Raw genomic sequence first — 25,187 nt, 5'->3', positions numbered from 1 at the left:
CGCAAACAGATGAACGTGCTGGTGACAAGGTGTCAATATTGAAGTCTCCAATGAGGCATATAGCATGATTTGGCAATAGGGAGCCCAAAAAATTGTCGAGCTCAGAAAGAAATTCTTTCACATTTTGGGAAGGACGCCTGTAAACTCCTAGAAGTGTAACCTCCGAACTTAAAAGTGATATCTGCAATGCAACACACTCAGCAAAGCAAAATGTTGACTCTAAAGGGTAAGCATTCCATTTGCTGTGAACGAAAACAAGAATTCCGCCGCCTATCCGATTTGAGCGTGTGAAAGAGAAACTAGAATAATTGGGTAACGAAAAAGAGGAGAGAAGTGTGGAAGGGATGTTAATTTCTGTAAGTATGAATGCATCTATGGTATTCTTAGTGTTGTCAACAACAGCCAAAAATTCATTCCAATGTTTTCGTAAGCTGCGTATGTTTACATGAACTACACTGAATGCGTCCACCTTTGGCGAGACTAAGTTACAAAATTCACCAATATTGGCGCAAAGTGAAAAGGTACAGTTCATGATTCAAACTAGTTTATCTAAATCAGTAGAATCACGGATTCGAAAAATAGAAGAGACTTCGGTCTTCCTAGCAAAGATTTTTCCATGTTTGACCCAAACAAATTTAAAATTACTTGCCTTGCCTTTCTGCTTAGCCTCCCAGAGCAGTTTCCTGTTTGATGTGGCGAGGTTGTCGTTAAAGTACATTTCAGATAGCTCTCCCTTTTGCACTAGGGGCGTGATCTGGCTTCGATGACTCATCCATTTTTCTTTTGCAGCGACAGAAGTGAATCTCACCAGCAAAATTGTTTTTTTTCCTTTTTTCTGCGGAAGACAATGAGCTGCTTCGATATCTGAATCAATTACCTCAATTTTCAGCTTCTCTGCCAAGTTCTTGTGAGGATGAACTGCCTAATACCATGCTCACGTCTCACTTTTCACTGAATACCTCGTCTAACGAACACAATGATGATAAGTAACCTGCCATGTGCGTTTGTGTACAGTATTAATGTTGCATTGATGCTGCAAAGATGATGCTGTTGCATTGACGCTGCGAAGTTTTCCACATATAGCATATGCACTGTATGCGCTGAATTCTGGCATGCTGCAACACAAAATGTAGTTATTGATCACCAACAAAAAATTGAGGAAAGTTTTTCGCTACTATTATGCAGAAGCAGCGCGAAACACAGCAGACTAGAAAGAAAACGGGACAAGTGCTAACTAACAACTGAATTTATTCGTGAAAACACACTTATACAGAAGATCTTTCCATGTTTTTCGTGACAATGGCCATGGCCGCAGTGCTAAAAGTACTCGTATGCCGTTAGAGCGGGGAAATTTCGAACAATTCAGACTTCGTCCAAAATAAATCACCCGCGGCTGCATCCAGAAATCAGCTCCACATAGTTTGTGTCTTTTTTAAATCAGAGTCCAAAGGAATGCCCGACCTACCCAGTACAACGTCCATGGTCCATGGCTAGGTCTATAGGCGCATGGCTGAAGTCACGTCCAAAATATGCTGCATGCTCTGCACTCTCCCGCATCTTCCTCTCAAAGGCATCCATGTGTTTACCCTAATCTTCTTTTAATCCCCCTCTCCTACCTCCCAGCTTGGCCAATGCCTCGCGTAGTTGTGATGATGCCACTTCGCACTGCAAACAGCATGCGCCAAGCATATTTCCGTTCCCTCCAGAACCACATTCTCTCTCTGTAGTGAACAGCAGGTGTAAGCAATTTTTCAGTGCTGAACAAGATCGGTTAGAGTGAATGGCGACTGTGTGATCCACGCCAAAGAAGACTCCCCAGCCCAAACTCCACCAGATATCCACCCATTCCTGCGCTCGCACATACTCAAAGCTCATTCAATTTGAAACCTGGCCTGCCCTCTACTATTTGATGCCCTACTGGACTGAAAAGGCTTGGCTTATTGGCTTATTAAGGTTTAACGTCCCAAAGTGATTCAGGCTATGAGGGACGCCATAGTGAAGGGCTTCGGAAATTTTGACCACCTGGGGTTCTTTAACATGCACTGACATCGCGCAGTACATGGGCATCTAGAATTTCGCCTCCATCGAAATTCAGCCGCCGCAGCCAGGATCAAACCCATGTCCTTTGGGCCAGCAGCCGAGCACCGTAACCACTGAGCCACCACGGCGGGTCTGCACTGAACAGAACTGCGTTGCTCACCGGATTAATAAATAAATTTCTAATTCACTGCAGGCACCATAATGTTTATTTGAGCATTAAAATTTGCAAATTGATAGGTTCCACACAATTCATTCTGACCTTTTGCATACATATGTGCACATTCTTTACTCGCAAATAACGAATAAAATAAAGAAAGAGCAAACAAAAAAAGAAAAATTCTCTAAAGAGCAGCCACACGTACAAACCATCGCTGAGAACTCTGCATGCATCAAGAAACATCCATTGTTACAGCTGTACTGTCTCAGTCACGGCGTACTCCACCTCGAGTACCTGAAATAGGAATGCTATTGCCCATTCAGCCTTGGTCAGTGGGAACTGCATGAGTAAGTACCAATGATGCAGCCAAGGGAACCACGAATGCTGCAAACACTGCTATTTATTATAGGCCATGCCACCAGGAATAGATGATTACACAAATTGCAGCTTTATTTTCCAGGCAATAAAGGTAAACTCTCCACAGGCAGTCAAGTTCACACGGTGGATACACTGCAGGCTTGGAAGAGGGAACAGGGTCAACAGGGTCATGCTTCTAAGCTGCGTTGTGCACTGCTTTAGACATGCTTTCCACCAGCAACAGAGAATCGCAGAGGCTATTTTGAAAAACAAACAAAACACCGATAAAAAGGCAAACAAATTAACTTTCTCCCTTAGGAATATAGTCTCTTGTGTAAACAAATGAGGCAGACCCCGCTGTGGCCTGCATAGCTTATTAAAAATGCACATTTCAGAGAATTATATATTTTTACCTGAAGTGACAACTAACTACAGCAAGCAGATGGTATTATTCTCAAAAATATAAACTTGAAATTTGTTGTTTCAGCACTACCCACCATCATTTAAAACTACAGTAAAACAACATTTGTTTGCAGCACTTATGTTTTTTCCATTTGGTGCACTTGAGCTACTCATTACCTGATGTAAATTGAGACCACATTAGTTGTTTATTCCGTGACATAGCAAATTTGTTTACATTGTTTTAGGCTTTGTGTAGCCATTTTAACTTGTTGTTTACCGTTAATTGTCTTCCTTTTGTAGTGTATTTATTTATGCATATTTCTTTTTATTATTGCCAGACATTTGTTGTCTCATGTTTTTTCATTGCTTAGTAATAGGAGGTCTGCAAGAGTTTCTTACTTTGGGACGTGGTCATATTGCATTGTTAATAAAACCAGTCCTTAATCAGAGTCCTTGAACATTATTTCATAAATCAACCTCAAACTAAAGATATGTATGCACTGTACATGATACATTTAGCAAGCGCGCGATAAATCACCCCAGCAGATCGACATAGTTTGTGTAAACACTGAAACGGCTTGTGTGTGCAACCACACAGGAGACTTTGTCAACATACTCGAACATGGCACTCAGATGAGGTGACACTTCCACACCGGCTTGTTTGCATCGCTCGCTTGTAAGAGCTGCTGTTTTCAGAAAGGTTGGCAGCATTTTCCAGGGGTTCATCAATGTAGCCTGCCAAGGATGGAGAATTAACTACTATAACTAAGCGACGCTGCATATTTATGCAAGATGACAAGTACCATATGTGCACTTTGTCTTGAATGCTGCAACAATGGCTGCTTTTTTCGCTTTTGGGTATCTGACCAACGATCCATCTTTTGGGCCCATCCTTGGTAGCTGCTTGGCTTAGTGAGCCATTCTCATTGCAGTGCAGAGCAGTTAAAAAAAAAGAAAATCATTTAGCAAGTAAATGCCCAAAAAGTGACAGAAAATTGTATAATGTACACTTCATTACCCAGCAGCCATGCTTGAGTAGTGGAAAATATGTATTGGGGCGAACCAAATAATAGTGCTGTGAAAGCACTTGGCAGCCAAGGTCTGCTCAGAGGCAGACAGCTTCAAGATCTCTTTTAGGAGGACCTTGTTCAGAATGATGGCTTTCAGTTTTATGCAGAACCTGCGGCTGCAAGTCACTTCGATGCTTCGTCCACACCTGCATCCGAAAAATAACATACTGCCCAATACAACTCAGACTTCAACTAGCATAAAAAAGCTGAGTATCATTCCACGTACCTTCGTGATTTCTGGCATGAGACAGCGTTTATAAACAGGAAAGTATGGGGGGTAGCTGCCACATATTATACTGATGTTTTTCAATGCTCTAAGGAACAGAGCAATGTTGCAGCCAGAAAAAAGTGCTGCTGCTGGCAGCAGTAAGTTTCCAGCTGCTTTTCTTTGGTTCATAAACTGATTTGCCCGACTATAAGCATGGCTGTTGCGACAAATGCGTTCGACGTGAAGTAAGTGCCACTTACGCCTTTGTCGACATAAGTGCATTTTCAGCATGGGCACTTCAAGAAAAGCTCGCCTGGAGCAGATGCAAACATGAACTTTCTTTCTTCCTGAAGGGGCAGAGGTTCGTCAATACAGACATCTCTGAAACAGTAAGTTATGTCAGTGCTGTACGACATTATCTCTATTTGGCTATACCTTAGGCTGCTGTAATTCGAAAGACTGTAAAGACTCAAGTAACACTTGTTGCTGGGCTAGTCAGTGCATTATTCTTCGTACAAAAGTTAGCGCAAAACACAGGACACTCACAAGAAAGGTGGACAGGACAACGCGCTACTGACAACTGATTCTTTATTGGAAAGAAACACGTAATATATAGGCACACCGTCACACCACCTATCAGATGCAGCAAACGTCAGAATGATGTAAAGGGTCATAAAAGCGATAAAAGACACAGAGACTAAAAACACGACGTAGTTAAAAACAATAAAAAGTGGCGAAAGAACATTAAAAGCATGACACGTGGTGTATAGGGCCAAAGAAGCATTACTGAAAGGAATCCAATAGGATGATAAGAATACGATACTGGATAAAAAACATAACAAATGCAGTAAAAAAACCACGTGACGCAAGAAAACCCTGAGAAAAAGGCCTGTGCTGAACACTTCAGATTACATTGAGGGGAAAAAACACCTGTACACATGCTCGTACTCAGGAAAACCTTTCTAAAAACTATTCTTCAGTTTTGTACAAGAAAATAGATGCATCGCTAACAGCATTTGTGCCCTTTTCTCTGATCAAAAAAGCTTCCTTTAATTCACGGGACACTCGATCATGGCTTCTACCAAAAACAACGTTTTTTTCAGAATGGGCCGGCAGCAGTTTTGTTCACAGTCCTTGCAATGAAGAGGCAGATTCAAACCTGTTCCTGTCCCCATCGAACGTTCATGCTCCCTCAACCTTTCTTTTAGGCAACGCCCCGTTTGTCCAACATACACTTTTCCGCGTGTGAGTGGGATCTGATATACAACCCTTTCACTGCATTCCACGTACCTACGGGCATGTCTGGTTCCACAGGATTTTTCTCCTCATTTTTCCGAATTGACACGAGGACACAACGAGGCTAGCTTACAGGGAGCGGAGAATATGACTGGAACCTTAAATTTAGATGCAACTTTTTTTAGATTATGGGCAACGCGGTGAGAGTAGGGAACCACTTCTGGCTTAATTCTTTCCTCAACAAGCTTAGGCTGCTTTCGTTCCACGCCTTTTATGCTATGAAGAAGGGACTCCACCACACTTGTCAGGACAGACTGTGGGAAGCCTGCATCCTGAAGCCTTACCATCCGAAACTGGAAGCTCGTTTCCATGGTATGGCAACAGGACTTCGCAATGGCAGCCTTCAAACCTGACATGGCAATGGCTCGCTTCACAGTCTTACAGTGCGCCGATTTATAAGACAAGAATCCCTTCTGGGCACGAGGGTGGTACATCCAGCACATCCTCTCATTGGTTATGGAAAGTTCCAGGTCTAAAAACTGTAATTTATCACTTTTCGGTTGCTAGTGTGTAAATTCCAATCCTTCTCCGTTCTTACTAAAAATTCTTAAAATCCCGTTAACTGTGCCTAAGTAGGGCTGTGTGTCCTGTTTACTTACAAGGATTAAAAATCAGCCAACGTACCTGAAAACCTTCAATACCTTATCTTTATCTAACTGCTGATTCACACTTTGATCAATCATTGAAAGGAAAATATTGCTCAGAACCGGCGCAACACAGGAACCAATACAAATCCCTTTCTTCTGTATAAACAAACCACTCTCGAACTCTACCACTGGAGCATTAAGGTAAAATTCTAACAAGTCATAAAACTATCTAGTGACACAGCAGCTGTGTTTTGAAAGGACGTAACCCCACTTTCCTCAATGCATGATTGTACGGCTTTAAACAATTCCTTATGAGGAATGGAACAGAAAAGATCTTTCGCATCAACAGAAAAGAAATACCCTATTTGTTGCTTCTCTTTAAGAAGTTCAATGATATCCAAAGAGTTTTTTGTTGCGAAAGGATCAGTGACCCCAATCTGGTTAAGATGCTTCAAGAGGAACTGACTCACAAGGCGTTGCCAAGATCCTCGTTCGCTTACAATGGAACGGAATGGTACATCCTCTTTGTGGGTCTTAGCTGTAAAAAACATGCGAAAACTTTTGCCCTCGCAGTCACTTACAGACTTTGCTAACCTTTGCAGTTCCAATTCACTGCAGAGGGCGACGGCTCTTGACTTGGCCTTCACGGGCTTGAGTTTTGACGGTTTAAAGTTCTTCTCAACGGCACAACAGGCTTTTTCATTATAAACCCCCTTTTGCACCACCACAAAACCACCTTCCTTGTCGGCTTGCACCAAACGAATGTCGTTCTCTTTTAAGTAATTCACTACTTTGTTGACCGTAGACCTATATCCGCCGGCTCTCCTGGGAGCCGTCCTAGCCAGCGCGTCCACTCCTTCCAGCAGGCATCGCTCACGATCCTCCGGCGGTGCCTTCCCAGCCACTCGCCTGTTCAGAGCCAGGAGCTCATGAGCCACTGTAGTTGGCTCAAGACTGAACTTCGGTCCTTCTGCCTGTAGGTAGCGTCACTCCTCTGTCTCCCACCAACTTCCTCGTCAGATGTTTCAGTGGACGTCAGAGCACAATGTGACTGGTGAGGAAGCCCGCGGCATTTAAAAACAGTATGCCTGTACACCTTGTATTTTTTGTTCCACAACTACGCCCACTGCCAATGTAACTCGGGACCGGCGGAAAAGCGGTGAAGAAATGGACACCGCAGACGTGCTGAGACCTTCACATAACATGGTGCGCGTACATACTGGCGGCGTTTGTTTTTTCTACTTTCGTCGACTATTTCCGCAACCGACAATAAAACAATGATGTCTAGGAGACGTTGGTGTTTCGTACAACATTGCTGTTTTTGTTGTACAGACACAAATACGCGCTTGACCGGTAGCTAAGCAGCCGCGGACGTTGCTCCGCGCGCCGGATTATCAGCCCATGGGAGGACGGCATCAGTGGGGTGCCGCGCAGCGCACGTGTTTGAGAGTTTTTCTCCCTCTCCTGCCCGCTCCTCGTAAAATGGTGTATATAGCCTTCATTGATTACGAGAAAGCATTTGACTCAGTGGAAACCTCAGCTGTCATGCAGGCATTACGGAATCAGGGTGTAGAAGAGTGTTATGTGAAAATATTGGAAAATATTTATAACGATTGCACAGCTACTATAGTTCTCCATAAAGTCAGCAATAAAATTCCAATACAGAAAGGTGTCAGGCAGGGAGACACAATCTCGCCAATGCTCTTCACTGCCTGCTTATAGGAGGTATTCCGGGGACTGGAATGGGAACAGTTGGGGATAAGAGTTAATGGAGAATACCTGAGTAATTTGCGATTCGCTGATGACATTGCCTTGCTAAGCCACTCAGGACAAGAACTGCAAAGCATGATCAATCAGTTAGACAGGCAGAGCAGAACGGTGGGGCTAAGAATTAACATGCAGAAAACCAAAGTAATGTTCAACAGCCTAGCAAGGGAACAGCAGTTCGCAATTGGTAGCGAGGTGCTGGAAGTAGTAAGAGAATATGTCTACTTAGGGCAGGTAGTGACCGCAGATCCTGATCATGAGAGAGAAATAACTAGAAGAATAAGAATGGGGTGGAGCGCATATGGCAGGTTCTCTCAGATCATGAATGGTAGCTTACCAATATCCCTGAAGAGAAAAGTATACAACAGCTGTACCCTACCGGTACTCACCTATGGGGCAGAAACGTGGAGGCTAACAAAGAGGGTTCAGCTTAAGTTAAGAACAGCGCAGCGAGCTATGGAAAGGAAAGTGATAGGTGTAACATTAAGAGATCGGAAGAGGGCGGAATGGGTGAGGGAACAAATGCGGGTTAATGACATCTTAGTTGAAATCAAGAGGAAAAAAATGGGCTTGGGCAGGGCATGTAATGCGAAGGCAAGATAACCGCTGGTCCTTAAGGGTAACTGTGAGGATTGTGGGAGATTGCAGGTTGTAATTTACACAAACACAAAGGTACAAACAATAAACGAGGCGGCTTTTATAGGAAAGGAAACCAATTTCAGTATGGGCTTGGAAAAAAGGAAAGAAACAAGAGAGCAACGCAACAACACACGGAAAAAACACACGGGGGGAACAGAACAGAATCCTTGCGAAAAATACAGGGAAAGTCAAAAAGGAAAGTCACACTACTTGTCTCTCATACGAGCATCGAGCGGGGAGGACTGGCTGGATGTCGGGCAGTCAGGGAGTCTCTGGGCGTTCCAGTGTCGATGCAACTGTTGCCGGCGTTTCTCCGTTGGCCTTCAGCGCTACCGCAGCGTCAGCGTCTGTGGGCTCCCAGCACGGTTCCCAGGTCTGGTATCCCGGAAAGGCCACGTAGGCGCCAGAGGCGGCCTGTTTGGAGCAGCTGACGGATGGACGGAGAAGAGTGGCGCCTGGGCCTGGTGGTTGAGGCTCTCGACGATGGATGTCCAGGTCTGGTGGCCCGGACGTCTGCGGCTGAGGCCCAAGCCCGGAACTCGGGGAGCCAGCAGAACTCTTCCACGTCCATCGCCCACCGCGCTCTTCTCTTCTCTGCAACGTAATCCTCTTCTACCTGTCCCGGCGTTCCCCTCCGCACGCGCTCCTCGTGCTTTTTCTTCTTCTCCTCACAAGCGACGCTGGGTGGCGCTATCTCCTTACAGTAACGGAGTGGATTCCAAGAGAAACCAAACGTAGCAGGGGGTGGCAGAAAGTTAGGTGGGCAGATGAGATTAAGAAGTTTGCGGGGATACAGTGGCGGCAACTGACAAAGGACAGGGTTAATTGGAGAGACATGGGAGAGGCCTTTGCCCTGCAGTGGGTGTAGTCAGGCTGATGATGATGACGATGATGATGAAAATGAATGAATCAGTACCAACTTGCCCAGTCATCTACCTTGTTGAAACACAGTAGTCGACCATCCTAACCACTGTGGCCTCACAAATGCAGAATAGGAAAGGACTCCTCTTTCAGTTTTTATCTGCGACAGAAGCAACACTTAAATTGACAGTCAAGCGGAAAATAGTCACACACACTCGCCATACATGCACTCATAGCCATGGCTTGTAGCGACATGCCAGCTTCCCATGCAGTTCAGACAGAATGGGCATCATTGAGCGGTGCGTTACTCTCGCCGCCAGCAAGTTACTCTTGGCCTCTTGCCGCTTGGTCTGAGGCTTTTGACTGGAAGATGGCGCTTCCCGTGTTGAAAAGGTATACAGACAGTAAAATAAATGCACAGTCACACTCTGTATGACTAGCAACATTCTGGCGGCCACCTTATCCTGGTTTCCGCTTAACAGCAAATGATGCTGCACAGCATCAAGTATGCGGGCGCACTGCTGGGCAGCTATGTACAGACTTGGCAGCAGTGCCCGACTCGCATGGTTTCACAATGTGAGCTCACAACACCTGATGCTTGATGCAAGTCCTACCGTACGCGATAGTACATCACAAGTGACAGCAGTTACGATTTGGCCCCTTTGAGCTCTACCTACACTGACCAAAGTTTTAGCACTGGCGTACGGTAAATATGTATGCTAACTACAGTAAATACAACCGTGCGGCAAATTGAGCTCGGCAAAGCATGCACAGCAATGGTGGCTACGGCAAAGCGTGACGCCGTCGGCCATACCAGAGGTACGTAGGTGCTAAAACTCTCTAATAGTAGCTGTGCAGACCCGATAACACTTGTCTAGAGCATTCGAGTGGTGCTGTGTGGAGGAAATAAATCGTTTCTAGGGCAGGTACTGACTTTCAAGGCCAATATTTGCGCTCATGCACAGCCCATAGCAAAGCAGCTGCAATGAGCTTTCACTTGATTTGCTCCGAAGCACTGTTCAAGCGCTCAAGAGAAGTGTGATCGGTCTGTCTTTTTACACGGCACAGTTCTTTCGCTTTTCAATTACTATGAAGCTAAACACGTACGCGCCTCTTTCCGTCTCCTCTTTTCAAAAGCAGCGGTGATCCTTTCTCCCTTGCGGTTTCTAGGGAACACGGATGGCACAGCGTCAGGCTTCAGGCACCGCCGTTTGAGAGACATGCCGAGGGTCCGCAGCAGAGCGAGACTTGTTTCATAGTCGCTATCGACGAAATGGTCCGAGCAAAGAAAATCGCGCTTGGCAGGTACCCACGTTGGTTGTGATGGCTGAGCCGCACGTATCCATATCCGTCGTAGTTTGGCATCCTTTGGAAAGGAGTGGCATGGTGTGTCTCCGCCGAACCCGCCTTTCATGCAGCCTTGAGCCCAGCAGTGCCTCGGCATCTTGCTTCGTTGATCGAGCAAAGAACTCGAACGCAAGAAACTCAATGCGCCGAAGCGACGATACCATCGACTCGTCCACTCCGCGGTCGGTCGAGGGCCCGAGACATGTGAGCTGCGGCGGCGACGAGACGTTTGACGTCACGGCTGTCAACGGGGCAGTCAGGGCAGACGCGCAGTCACTGCAGGCGCCACCGCCAGGTGCACTGTTTCGACGAAAAAAAAAACTGAGCGAAATCCATGTTGTTGCAGCAGATTTTAGGGCGCTATCTTTCACTGAAACACGGAGCAGTGAAATTCTGACGCAGGACCCCTTTAGATAACGTTCATTAAACGTTTCGTTTATGGCTCTGCCGAATTCACTGCTCTCGTTAAATGTGTGACTGCGCTGAAACAAGCACTGCTGAAAGAAAATTATTTCCCTTCTCATTTAATCGGCGAGCGTCCGCTAGAAGAACCAGAGCTCGAGCCGGTTCTCTCACAATTCCTTTAAGCCTTACTGCATGGAGGAAAAAAAAAATCCTGTCTCTACTGTCTCCTAAAGCCAGGGGCAGGGACTTTACTGTCTTTTGGACAGTGATCTCGTGTAGGTACGCAAAGATGAACTCGGAAGTTCCGAGAGCCAAATAAAAAGGGCTGCATAAGCGTGTAATAGGCTACTTTGCATTCCCCCATCATTTTAATCAGTTATATTTTGCCGCCTGCGAAATATGAACATTAAAGCTGCCTAGTAAGCAGTGAGATGACATTTTTTAGTGAACGTGATCTCACAGGTTGAACCCCATAGCCGAACTGGTCGCCTTTTTGCAGAAACTAAAAGCTAAAAGGCTTGAGTATTTCACGGTGTGTGTTTGAAGACTATGAGCGTCCTAAACTAATATGCTCTTCCCAAATGCATTTCTAATAGTGTTTAGGTATGTTTTGGGATGACGAACGATCAATGGCCAATTAAGACCGGTTGAATTTTACTCTTACTTGTGGAGCAGAAGATAATGCGCGAACGCTTTGTTGCCTCAGTGTGGCCACAACGTTAGCTTCTAACATTGCCTTAACGTGGCTAGCGTCCTCTTTTTGCCACGTTAACGCAACGTACATAAGACAATGTTGAGACAATGTTAAATCAACTTTCAGTCAATGTTAAAGCAACTTCTGGAGACAATATTAATGCAACATTGCTACAACATTTTCTTAATGTTGACACAACTTTTTATTTGCACACATGCAACATTCCCACGACAATGTTTCTGCAATATTGGTGCAATGCTGTCATAATGTTTCAGAAACTTTCAGACAGCATTCTAAATTACTGAAATATTTCAGCTACCAATGGCTGCTGCTCAATAAGGCGATCTCTTGAAAGGCTAAACTGTGTACAATGGCATCGTCATACCAGAATGGTTACAGCAGCTTAAGGTCACAAGAATGAGCATTTGAGCATTACTCCTTGCTGCGGTGCTTGCTATAGCATACAAATACTTACAAGACTGCACTGCACAACACATTGTTTTTCCATACTTTTCAGACCACTTACTCTAAATAAATCCTTAAATGTAACATTCATCAGCTCTCTACCAGTGCTCCTATCGTTTAGATGCAACAAGATTCCATAACATGGTTATTCTGACAATTAGTCTGATTTTTTTTAAATAGACAGAAATATAATTTAGAAAAAGGAAGCAGACTTATAATGCACTCAACATTTACACAAACATATTGGCATAGCTTGGAAAATGCACCACGTGGGCTTACACTTTCACAGATATGATTTATTTAATTACTTCATAAAGAAACTAGCAACAAATCTAGAAAAACAGCACACATGTGAGCTACTCAGGAACAAGAACCAGAGCTAATGTTTTAAACAGTTACTAGGTACATTACCATAGCATGAAAATGCGCTCACACCACTCAACTGCCATGTTATAAATACAAAACACTTCAAGTAAACTACTTACACAACAATAGCACACCTTGAAAACATGCACCACCTGGACTTTGTATTTCCCAAATATAAGACATTCATTTTGTGCACAAAATTGCAACAAATAAAAAAAGTAGCAGTGCAACCTAGTTGGTCATTCAGAAACAAGGAGCAGAGGTATTATGAACAGCAGAGTTAGTTGTTGGGCTGGTTAACATTACTGATTTAAGTTCATAGTTTTCCAGCCCTACGGAACGCACACACAGATACATGAGCCGCCGCTGTGGTTAAGTGGTTATGGTGCTCGGCTGCTGGCCTGTTAAGATGTGGGTTCTATCCTGGCCGCGGTGGTTGCATTTCGATGCAGGCAAAATGCTAGAGGCCCATAAATGCAATCTGCACGATAGAGATCTAAAGAATGAGGACAGGTTCCAAACTTGTCGAGCACTGCAGTGGTTGTACAGAGATTTTTAAGTGTGAAGATCGATAGGAGAAGCAGACCACAAACCACATGTGAAGCGACAGAGACGCATCACATTAAAAAAGCTGGTTCACAATGTGCGAGCAATACTTCAATTGTATCATATAATGCACAAATGATGTTTCTTTCATAGTTTTTATGATAAAAGTGTAATAAGTTTGTTTTTTTCCTGCTGCCCTGGTCTGAGGGCATTTAAGCAGTGTCTGCACCGTTAAATAACCAGTTGTCAGTGAGTGCTGCATTTTATCCTTCTTCCCAACTTCAGTAAAGTGGCAAGTTGGTACATACTTAAAGAAAACAGTGCAGCAACAGGCACAAGAGAGAAGATTGGACAGGTCCTGACTAGCAACTGAAGGTTTATTGAAAAGGAACACACAAAATATACTCACTTTACAACCAAGAGCTCACATTAGCTGCACGAACAGCACTGATAAGCTATCAACTTCAGTCATGGTGGTCAAGATTCAACAGTTCACAGTCCTGAACAACCGTCTGTCCTTGTTCATGATTGTGAACTATTGTATCCTGACCACCATGACTGAAGTTGACAGGTTATCAGTGTTGTTCACGCAGCTCATGTGCACTCTTGGTTGCGAAGAGAGTATATTTTATGCGTTCCTTTTCAATAAACCTTCAGTTGCTAGTCAGCACCTGTCTCATCTTCTCTCTTGTCCCTGTTGCTGCGCTGTTTTCTTCAAGTATCGTTATTTGGTCATGCACCGTTGCACTGGAAAACTACAAATTTAAAGTACTGTAAAAGTTTGCCTGACCAATTTAGCACGTCTAAAATATGCTTGTCTTCTGGTAGCCTCCAGCTGCTCACGATGATGGTCTCTTCAAATTCATGATGTCACAAGCGAAGCTACATCCCTGCAAAAACAAAAAGGAACCAAAAATTTCCTAATATAAGCATCTTGGTGGGCACACGTCTAATAACAAATCTTTTACACTCCTCAAAGAACACAGACATTGGACAGCTCTGTACAAAGAACTTATGTCCAGTCACTTGGCTCAAACCAAAATAGTGAAGAAAAAAAACTGCCCCTCCCTGGCACCGTGAGCATATTTTAACAGCCTGAGCAACAAATTGTTCTGAAAGTGGCTAAAAAATGCATTCATTACAAAAAAGACATCGACTATTCATGCCACCTAAAATTCCTCAAAAGCAAGCAAATAATATACAAACAAAAATTCCCATTCCCGCACCTCACAGCAATGGCCAGTGCTGCTGTCTCGCTTGAATCCTGCCTTACAAGCGGACCTACTGGTGCCAGCCATGGGGACGGCCATTCAATTGCTTAAAACCACAAGGGCGTTTGTAGAAGAAGGCGCGGCTGGAGGTGGTTGCACATCACTCCCTTTGTCTTCCCTCAATTGTGCCATGGCAGGTGGCCGACAAAGTAAACCGAGCGAAGAGGGCAGGCCCAGCCTATAGTCTTTTTCAGCCTCACTGCTGTGCACAATTTGAAAGGCAAAGTTGCTAACGGCCGATTCTTGCGGGGCTGCATAAGCTAGATCACAAACTGATGATGGGTGCAGGGGTCAAGTGGATGCAGCTAGCACAGGAAAGGGCTAATTTGGGGAATATGGGAGAGGCTGTCGCCCTGCAGTGGGCATAGTCTGGCTCATGGTGATGAAGGGTGATTGAATACCAATGAATATTTCACTTTTCGTACCCTTGGCGCAAATCGCTGCACAGTCCCATAAATGTTGGTTATAAGAGTATACATCTGATTGGGAATGAGAGGGCAAAAACTAAACTACTGGCATGATGCAGCAGTGTCAGTTTCGTGTGAAAGAATAAATTCTGGCTCCTTGCTTAAAATGCCGCTGGATTCATGCTATCTTCCAGTAGAATGCATGAGAACTGGTGTAATGCCCTCGCACAAAGTGCAGACGTTAAGGAACATGCACACGTTCTTCCAGAGAACGCAAAATTCCAAAGTAGTGGTAATGACCATCGGTCATCACTGCTGGGTTAGCATGCCTCTGCGTCTTTAGTAATTTTCTAGCATCCGTGGGTAACTCTGGATGGTATGGCTTCTGAACTTTAAGCAGGGAATGCAGGTGAGAAGCAGGCTATTAATTGCTCACACGCGCAAGTCGTGCTCTAGACATTGAGTAGCGGCACCAGACTCAAGTGTCATCCTATCTTCATAAATCGGCAATTTCCTCGCTGGCGTCCCAGAACCCTCCTCGCAGCGCCGCCCCTCCTCCTCCTCTATCCTCCTCGTCCTCTTTTTTTTTTTCACAGCTGTTGCGCTCTACGGTCTATTCCTCCGGCGAGTCTGCCTCCGCACACCGCGAATCTGCGCGTCTTCTGGACCGCGCTGTCTGTGTTTTTTAATATTTTTCATGCTTTATAGTTTAATTTCTTTATTATTTTGTTTCTTTTCATATTTGCATTTTTTTATTTGTTTTATTTCACTCACGAAACCCGTGCGTTCACTAGATCTGCCTTTATTCTTGCTCAAACCGTGTTCGTGACGGAATGGCAGCGACTACCCTTGAAGTGCCAAACGCCCTGGTTGGATTCCCAGTCTCAATAAAGTTTTTTTTTTCTTTGCCGGAACTCGAACACACTTGCTAGCATTCCCTGCTCACGACAGTATGAGGCATTAAAGGATCTCGCCTTAATAAAGCGATTCTGCTCGTGTTTTCTTTCACAGCTGTTCTGCTCCTGGCGAGCTTCTAGGACGGCCGGCTCGCGATTTTCGCGTTGCCCTTCGAGCTATTTGTGTGGCCGGCACGTTCCTCGCGCAAAGAAGGCGACTGCGCACGTACTTAAAATGGCGTTAAAGGGCGATTCACACGACGGTCCGTTCGCCCGCGGCCCGCGCACTACCTGGTCTCCTTCCGTGATATTCTCTCGTATTACCGAGACAAACGAAGGGAATACGCGCCCCCTGCTCCGTCCCTCACCATAGCGCAGGCTGCACATTGGCGACAACTACAAGCCCGGACTGCTCAATACCCAATACTGCTGCATGCCCGATACCCAGACCAATTCTCGTCATCATGCAAACTTTTGCGGCAAACCAGGCGCCCCTACGATTTACATCATTGGCAATAAACGTTTCCACCACCACCTACGTGCTCATGCGTCAGCACATTGAGAGGCGCGCTGACCAGGGCGCGGTCCAGAAGACGCGCAGATTCGCGGAGGCAGACTCGCCGGAGGAATAGGGGACCGCAGCTTCGCAGGGGGGCGCTGCGGACGCCACTGAAAAGCGCCCTCTCCGGCCAACTCCGCACTTTTGTCCGGGCAAACCGGTCTCCCTCCCATTGAGTAGCTGCGCGAGCAGCGCGCTTTCTCTTGAAAAAAAGCCAGTTCTGCACGTACTTTGCACGTGTTGGCTGGCCTGCAAATCTCTTTGTGCAGTCGCGAGCTTTCTCCCTCGTGCTTGAACGCTGACGAGCTTCAGAGGATTAGCAAAATGTACAGGGGCGCTAGAAAAAAATGCGGACAGCACGGCGCCCACGCGCTGCGCAGTCGGAATTTATCTTCAATGCGTTTTCATCTCGGTAGTAACAAAAAGACGCTAGAGTGGTACCACGGCCGCTAGATATATCATTATTGTATCACGGATGTCTTTAGCGTATTTGTGTTGCGAGCCAAGTATAAGCGTGACGAAAATAAATTCCAACAGCAGAGCGCCTAGGCACTGCGCTGTTCGCATTTCTTTCTGTCGTGGCAGTACGCTCTGAGATGTCGGTTAAAAGAAATAGTGGACAGTGAATTTTTTTTTTTCCGCTGCGCAAACTTGAAAAATGAACTGCTAGTGGATCAGGCCCACTACGTGAAGCAGATTGTTGACGAAAAAGCCGGTACCGTAACGGCGAAATGTGTATCGCAAGTAAATGACGAGGTCATTTAAGACGTGGAATTCGAGGTAAATACCATTTTTTCTGGCGCGGCCATCTTCGCAAGATGCTTAATTTCGTTGGGTGGCTGAGCAGTTAGGTGCATGCAGGTTTGTTGGCCAAATAATAAGGATTTTGTTACGTGTTTCGCTGAAAAATAATGGAAGTAATTTTTATTTTAACTTAAAATAAAGTGGCCTTAAGGCGACACGCGAGGCTGAGGAGAAAAACGAAAACTCTCACGAAATGCGCCTACCAGCTTCTTGCTATATACGGCAAAGAGAAAAAATGCTCTAGTTTGGTCAACCGCTACAACGGAGATAAGCGGTTGGTATATTTATTTTAATGCCGATTACAGCGCACGCGCATCCCCAAAACAATTTATTTGCAGAGCCATCGCTCATATGCAAACGCTCATTCATGTGCAAGCAAACATTGTGATTATTTTTGTTTTTAGAAATTTTTTACATGTAAAGGAACTTCGAAAATTGAGCCAGGCGTCACAAGTCAGAACATTGAGGCGATCACTGACCTCGCCTCACACGCGTCTGCATAATGCCGCTAGCTGTTGTCAGTCCCCAAAATAAAAAATGGCAACAGAAATGAGTTTCGTTAGCGCGAGCTTTACTAAACACTGCATGCTTAGTGAATTACAGCAAAAACTGCTCAGAAATAATATTACGCGTGCAACATGCCAAACGTGTTTAGCAACAGGAAAAAGCTTACTTCACCTTGCCCATAGCAGTTATCGAGGCCTGCCGTTTCTCGTTCTCATCCATTTCATACCCAACAATTCCGGACAAAAACATTTTTTAATAAGAAAAAGTGTATGAACGCATTTTTTTCATATACTGGAAGATTTCACTATAGCAATCTCCCATCGATAGGCTTGCATTTTTTTTTCGTATTAACGTTTTTCCTATCGTCAACTGCTCGATACGAGCGATGAAAATATTTAAGATTTTGCTGCATATAGAAAGGTGGACTATTACCTTCAATATTTCCGTTACTGTATGTTACAATTTTCCAATATTAAATTTTTTTTCCCCCCAAGAATGTAGGACATCTCCAGGAAATCTGTAGAATTCCACGGGCAGTCCTTGGCCGTCGATGTTCAAAGAACTATTGTGACAGCCCTAGACACAACAAGTTTCTCCACTCTTAGAACGTCGCGGAATTCACAGCGAGCGGCAACAACACTTTTGAGCGCCCGCGAGCAGGACGGCACGTGCTCACAATGAAAGAGAGAGTGGCAGCTGCGCGAGCAGCACGCACGTACCAGTCGACAGGCTGCTGGCTCAATGCGCTCCGCCCGCGACGTGCCCGGACGGAAACGCCAAAATGACCGGCAGGGGAGAAGTGGCGCTGGTGCAGTGGGAGCAAACTTCAGGTGCGCTTCCCTATAGGCTCCCAAAGCATCGCCGGGTGGCGCTGCTGCGCCTGATGTGCAGCGCCATCTATGGGAGAAAAGTAAAAACTGGGGCGCTGCTCGCTACTCGCGCTGCTTTCACCACGCTTCTTTGCACGCGCGCTTCCTTGCACGTGCGCGCGCCCGCGCTGTCGCGATGTGTCGCCTGCATGAGCCACAATAAGATCGTTCAGACTGACGCGCAGTACTGCAATGCAAACTTAATTAAAGGGGGGAAACTGATTAGTCGCCTCTACTGTGTGGAGCAGACGGTCGACGATGAGGAGGCCCATTTGACTGTAAAATGCGTTTCTCGAGTGAGTATTAACGTCGTACTGTATGACATGTAACTAGAGGTAAGTTCACGGTATAATTATATGCTCGAAATATGCGAAGTACTATCAGCTGTGAGAAATAAAGCGAGACACTTGTTGATCGTAGTTGTCAGTTGTTGCATGCGATGCGCAGGGCGATCCACTTACGTGCGAGTCGAAACGACATGCGACCAGGCAACAGTTCGTCAACATTCTACTCCACCTTGTGGGAACCCCCTAAACATTTGACCACCATTGTTCACACTTGCAAGTGTGACCTGCGGGTCGCCTTCTTGCTTGAAGCGAAAACTCTCCGGAATAACATTGCTTGCGCGCTTTCGAGAACTTCGTCTGCTTTGACTGCGTCTCCTGCACTCGCGCTCGGTGCGATTCTCAATGCACTACGGTGACCAGGAGGATGTCGTGACGGTATTGATGTGCACCGCAGTCGTATAAGCGTCATGATGACAGCGACAGCGGCGCGCTTTTTAGGGCCGGCCTGCCGACCTGTTTGCCTGCCGCCGCTGTCAGAAAAATACGCTAATATTGTTTGTTCGCGTTCATACCAAACCCTGGAGTAGAGTAACGTCAAAAATGAATCATTTTTGAGGATCGTTGGCCAATACCGAGCTGCTGGTAGAAGCGATAACTGCGATACAAGCATATTTCTTTTCCAAAGCCGCTTTGCTGATGCCCAGTGCTGCTCGCCTGTTGTCACCTGGCTCCGCAGTTAAAGGCATCACGGAAATCGGTCACGTCTTTGTTTTATTATGTGACGGTGAACATAGTAAAACGGTGACGCGAGTAGCACCTTTATTACAGCGCTGGCCAGTTCCGAAGTGCCCTCAGCTACAGCATCGGTGCGAAATGATTAGGCTTAGCGACGACTACGGCAGCGAGGGAGCAGCGCAGCTCGTCGCCCGGCGTGGCCGCGGGCGACGTCGTTGCCGAAAGCTCTACTGTCTCGCCGATAAGTACAGCGGCTTGTGACTCCCAGTCGCAAGGCTGGAAAATCGAGCAGCGAGCGACTTGCCTGCGCGTCGTCTGTCACTTTTTTCGTGCATGGTAGGGACAGACTCACTGGCTCTCCGAAGAGCGCGGCCGCATACTCGCGTGTTCGCGGTAAGAGTGGATCACCGTGTACATACGCTTTGGTTTTTACATTACGGCCTTCGTACTACCTCCTTTTTGCTTCGCCGAGACCGCGTCTGTCAGCGCGAAGATTGCGCCTCGCGCGACTCTCCCGTCGCACGTGCATACAAAGCTAGCAGGGCGTCTGCTACGGCGCCGCCCCGAGTTTCCGCTGCTCGCCGCTGCGGCGCTGGCGTCGCGCTCCCAAACTTGAGCTTGGGTTCCCTATCCGCCTCGTGCGCTGGTATGAGGGCGCCACCGCTCCGAAACATGAAGCGCCACCTGCGGCCGAACCGGTCGGTAGCCGTCTGTTCCGCCGTTTCAAGAATGGCAGCGCCAAGCCGTAGCTGCGTGCTCTTTTGCGGCTTCAGGCGTATTGCAGATGTGGATGAGTTTTTTAAAGGCAGCAGCGTGACGCTTGGCCAACAATTGTTTAACGCGCAGCATGTTTACGGCGTCCGAGAAGAGCTGTCAAGCGTCACGGGGCCGTCAGACATCCTAGGAAAATGCGTGGCGGAAATGAAGAGCGTCGATTACGACGTGCGGCTTGAGGTAAGCACCTAGCTTTTAGCTAACATGTGCGCACGTGCCTGAGCTCTTAATATGGTTTCTTAGCTTTCGGGAGGCGATCGGAGCATCGTGAAAGCCACCTGCACCTGCAAGGCGGGTCGTGAGGGCTGGTGCAAGCACGCTGCGGCGGTGGCTGTTTACGTGAACAACCACCACCATACGTCGTGCACGGACCTGCCATGTGCGTGGAACAAGCCGGCAGCCCGCCCGACACTCGACGAGAAGAAACTGGTCAAGGACCTCTTTTCAAGTAAGAGTGATTGATTTTTCCCACCACAGTAATCAAATTAACGCGTTTTCTATAACTGTCACCTAGAACGGCCTCTGCCAACGCCGGTACTGCAGCCACTCGACCCGGCCATCGTTCACGCGCAGTTTCCAGACCTCAGCTGCACAATAAGGCATGTTCTTGATCATGAAACTGTCCAGATCAATGAGCAAGGAACGCCACCTTCAGATACTGTTGACACAACAGACCCCTCAAACGCTCACCTGATCAGGAGGATCTTAAAAAACGAGCGACAGCGGTTCAGTGCGTTTGAGGTAATATCTGTGTCACCTCTAAAGTTGAAAAGGTGTGACATGCTGTCAGCAGTATCCACCAGAGAAAAAACGCTTTATGAGAAGTGTGTGCGCAAAAATCTTGATGAAATAGTCGAGATTGCTTTAATTACCAAAGGTCAAGCAGCTGTGAACAGGTTTGTTAACGTTTTACACTTTACATGCGACTTCTTAGTGTCCCTGTGCTAATATTATGTGTGATTTATTACAGGTGGCATCTAGAAAGGCACCTACGAATAACAAGCTCCACAGCAAATCGCATTAAAACGAGGACAAGCGCATTCGAAGCCCTTGCGGACAGCCTTGTAGGGAGGAGGAAGTTTTCATCTGCAGCTACCTCATATGGTAAACAGCAGTGCGCAAGGGATCGCGGCAACTTACGTGGCACCCTACTTGTGCTAGTGTAGCCATTAGTTGTACAAAAGAGGAAATATGCTGTGTATGCATAAAATGGATGCTTCCTTTCAGAATATATGTGAAAAGTAGGCATTGCCTTATGCAATCGAGACACAGTTACCCAAAGTTCAGCCAGAAATTGTGTCACATACTTTCATGCTACAATGTATACCTGGATCAAACAAGTGCCATTAATTTTTACTCTGCGCAGGCAAACAGATGGAACCCAAGGCACGGGAGCACTTGTCAGAATTGCTGCAAGCTACTATTCATGAGGTACTTAAGAATTTGGTACATTTATCACCGGTTCCATCCGCATTGTCGGTTCAGGTGCTCATATTTTTTTTTTCTGGCAGGTGGGACTCGTCATTCATCCTGAGCAGCAATGGCTCTGCTGCAGCCCGGATGGCGTGATTGCATTCGACGATGCCATTCACCTTGTAGAAATCAAGTGTCCGTTTTCTTTGAGGAATGATGTATTTATTGATCATGAGAACGAGATCAGCTACATTCCATATGTGCAATATGTTAACGGCAAGCTGGCTGTAAAGAAAACACACCAATATTACACCCAAATAATGGTCATGTTATACATTTTGGGGGTGAAAGACGCCCTTCTCTTTGTATATTCCAGCACACGCAGTGTCACCATAATGGTTGAAAGGGATGATGCCTTCTTGGCTGAGTTCATTCCAAAGCTTGAAAACTTTTATTTCTCTTACTTGCTCAAACGGCTAGCCAAACAAGGATAAGTTTTTGTATGCCAATTTTCACATCATTAGTGGTGTACTGTACATAGTGTTAGTATGAATAACTGTCGTTTCTGTGGCTGGATACAACATAAATCCATAGTGAAGCTCAACTTACAATCACAACTGCCGCAGAGAATTCCTCCCCGACAAAAATGTAGACAGCTGAAGAAGCTTTTGTCATTTAAACAACAACCATACCTCAAGTCAAACTTTTAAGTTCAAGAAATTTTATCCGTCGTTTCTGTGGCTGGATACAACATAAATCCATAGTGAAGCTCAACTTACAATCACAACTGCCGCAGAGAATTCCTCCCCGACAAAAATGTAGACAGCTGAAGAAGCTTTTGTCATTTAAACAACAACCATACCTCAAGTCAAACTTTTAAGTTCAAGAAATTTTATCCCTTCTGCTTGGTTGAATTAGTTTGCTGCTGCGGTTGGTCAGTGTAGTAATGCAGGACCAGATATGGATCATGGCCCATTATTACCAACCGCTGGTTTTCGAAGGTTTGGCTTGGTCTATTGGGTTTAGCATCCCAAAGCGACTAGGGCTATAAGGGGTGCCGCAGTGCAGGGCTCCAGATAATTTCAAAAAAAAATATCCGGCTTACTGTAGTACGATGAAGCCCAAAAAGCACTGCAATACTGGCAAAAGACACTCCAAGTTTCATTTTCATTAAGAAAATTGCCAGCTTCTGCGAAACTGGCACATCAACTTCTCTCACAACAATAGGCGAGAGCACCGACATTAAAAGAGCAAATACACTGGTGTTCACTCCGCACAATTCTCTGAAGGCATCCTGCCTTTCGACAAGGGAGTGGTAGCCAAGAAATGTGCATGTTCGCTCGTCTGGCCCAGTGGAGGAAGACTTTTTGCAGGAGTCAACTTGTATACCACAGTCGACGGTGTCACTATGGGCGACCTGTGTTGAAGCTGACCCCTGTGACGTCACAGACAGACACAGAGTGCAGGGGCCTCCAAAAAAGTCTTCATCAGTCTGAGTCGCCTGGAAAGAAAGATGTAGAAGGCCACCGTTAGTGGCATGATAAATTAAGAATGGGTTTTGACTAATAGGCACCAATGAAAACACACCAGAGGTAAGCAAAACAAGCCGTCCACATTTAAAACAAAATTCATCCCACGCATTATGACAGAGAATGCCCTGGTGCGGGGACAAACCAACCTTATATCATACTAAAACATAACGCTACCTTCCAAAATACACGGTGCTAAATCAGAGCAATGGGAGGCAGCGCTGCCCAGCAAGTCTGAAGCAATGTGCGACCAAAATTACAGAGCAATATAAAAGTTTATTTTTGCTCTGTCTCTGGATACAGTAAAATACACCATTCCCTTGCATTCCTAATGAATAACATGTAAAACTAGTTACAGTGATAAAAACACTACAATGAGTTGTAATAAAATTTGGCTCACCGCAGATGCACTAGAGGATGCCATTGGTGCCTGAGGTTCATCTCCACAACTGCGCGGAGAGCCCGCGGGTGAAAATTGCTTTCCACTGCCTCCTGCAGCTTGGGCAGCCGCCGCTGGAAGTGACTGGCTTCGTCGCTGAGCTCTAGAAAATTCGAGTGAGCAAGCACGTTAGTGCTCAACACAACCTAAACTTCGTGAGCCGTGCGCAACCCAGCCAAAAAAGAAAAACTTTGCAACGTAGGCTGAACAAAGTTAGCAGCGTAAGGCAACAAACACAGAGCTCAATAAAAAAAGTTGTAGCGCCAAAAAGGACAACACACAGAAAGCGACACGGGACAGGCGCAACTACCAACTGTTTATTCAGAGCGATTGCGAAGGAATATAAAGAAACAATCAAGAGTGGGAGCAAGAACGACACATGCGCTCGAGTGTTGTGCAAGAACGGAGAAGATAACAGAGCTCTTTGTCCCGCATGAAAACTCTGACGGCTCATTACTAGCCCTTCTGCAGTGCTCACCTGTCGAATCTCTCCAGTTTCGATTCTGGTAAGGCGCCGTCACCCCTTCCGTAGCACGACGGAAATATGCTTGGCACGTAAGCAGGGTGATTGGCGATGGTGCTTTTGCGATTTCCCACGAAATGGGCGCTGCAGATGCGTGTTCGGCCCCGCACCGGTTGCCACAATTCTCCATCGGGGCTGTCAATAACAAAAAAAAATGAGACTACTTGGCAATTTTTACCGCAAACGCGAAGAATCGCAACCCTCAGAAACAAACGAAGGCGTTGTTTACCTTGCACGCCGCACCGCTCTGATCCAGCGTTCTCTCCGCTCGTCCTCATATGATCTCCACGGGAATCGATAAAACTCCACACTTGGAATCTTCCTGGCAGTATTGGCGTAACTGTTGTGGCATCCGTACACGCAACAGTATATCGAAGTGACCTTTTTTCGATTTGCACTCAGAGCAGTACCACGCTGCGCCATGGCGGAGACCGGCTGACGACGCGGCGGGCAGAAGACGGGAACAGACGCCTTTTTCGGCTGCTCCCCACAGAGGGCGCTACGTGTACGCTTGAAACACCAGCGCACGAGGCGGATAGACCGAAGAGCGCAACAGCAGTGAAAGAAAGAAAGAGGAGAAGGGAGAAAAACAGGAGGAAGAGGGGCGGCGCTGCGAGGAGGGTTCTGGGACGCCAGCGAGGAAATTGCCCATAAATCACCAACTCCTCTATGTCAGAATTCCGCGACACCTCTTACGTTGCACTTTCTATGTCAGAGATGCTGTTAGCGGAGCTAAAATCCGACAAGTGAGAACTGCGGCTTTCAACTGCGTCCTCGGTTGGCGCTGATAAAGAGGATAAAACAACATTATGCGATGAAAAGGCATCTTGATACTGTTCTTCTCCTGTTGTGCATAATCTGCTACCATGACCATTATCAAGACTGACAACTGCCAAACAGTTTTCTAGTTCGTCGTGAACAGCCTCAGCTGTTCTTCGGCGTCGTTGCCGAAAGGACACTTCGCTTA

General features: G+C 46.2%; 1 protein-coding gene and 1 pseudogene across 1 annotated transcript; one reads left to right on the top strand and one right to left on the bottom strand.

The window, feature by feature from the left end:
- LOC149348329 (uncharacterized) overlaps positions 1–24,753 on the bottom strand; it is a 79,883-nt pseudogene extending 55,130 nt beyond the window's left edge.
- On the top strand, positions 20,171–22,449 carry LOC149348330 (uncharacterized). Its single transcript, XM_089588073.1, has 5 exons — positions 20,171–20,496; positions 20,560–20,764; positions 21,287–21,420; positions 21,683–21,747; positions 21,828–22,449. The coding sequence occupies exons 2-5, from the start codon at positions 20,694–20,696 to the stop codon at positions 22,221–22,223; spliced, it is 666 nt and encodes a 221-aa protein (XP_089444199.1). The 5' UTR covers positions 20,171–20,496; positions 20,560–20,693; the 3' UTR covers positions 22,224–22,449.
- Positions 24,754–25,187: the final 434 nt, after the last annotated feature.

This window comes from Amblyomma mixtum, chromosome 4 (genome assembly GCF_055824585.1).
Source record: "Amblyomma mixtum isolate Tamu chromosome 4, ASM5582458v1, whole genome shotgun sequence".
NCBI classification, from domain to species: Eukaryota; Metazoa; Arthropoda; class Arachnida; order Ixodida; family Ixodidae; genus Amblyomma; species Amblyomma mixtum.
The sequence above is the reverse complement of the archived record's forward strand: the minus strand, read 5'-3'. Positions and strand labels throughout refer to the sequence as shown.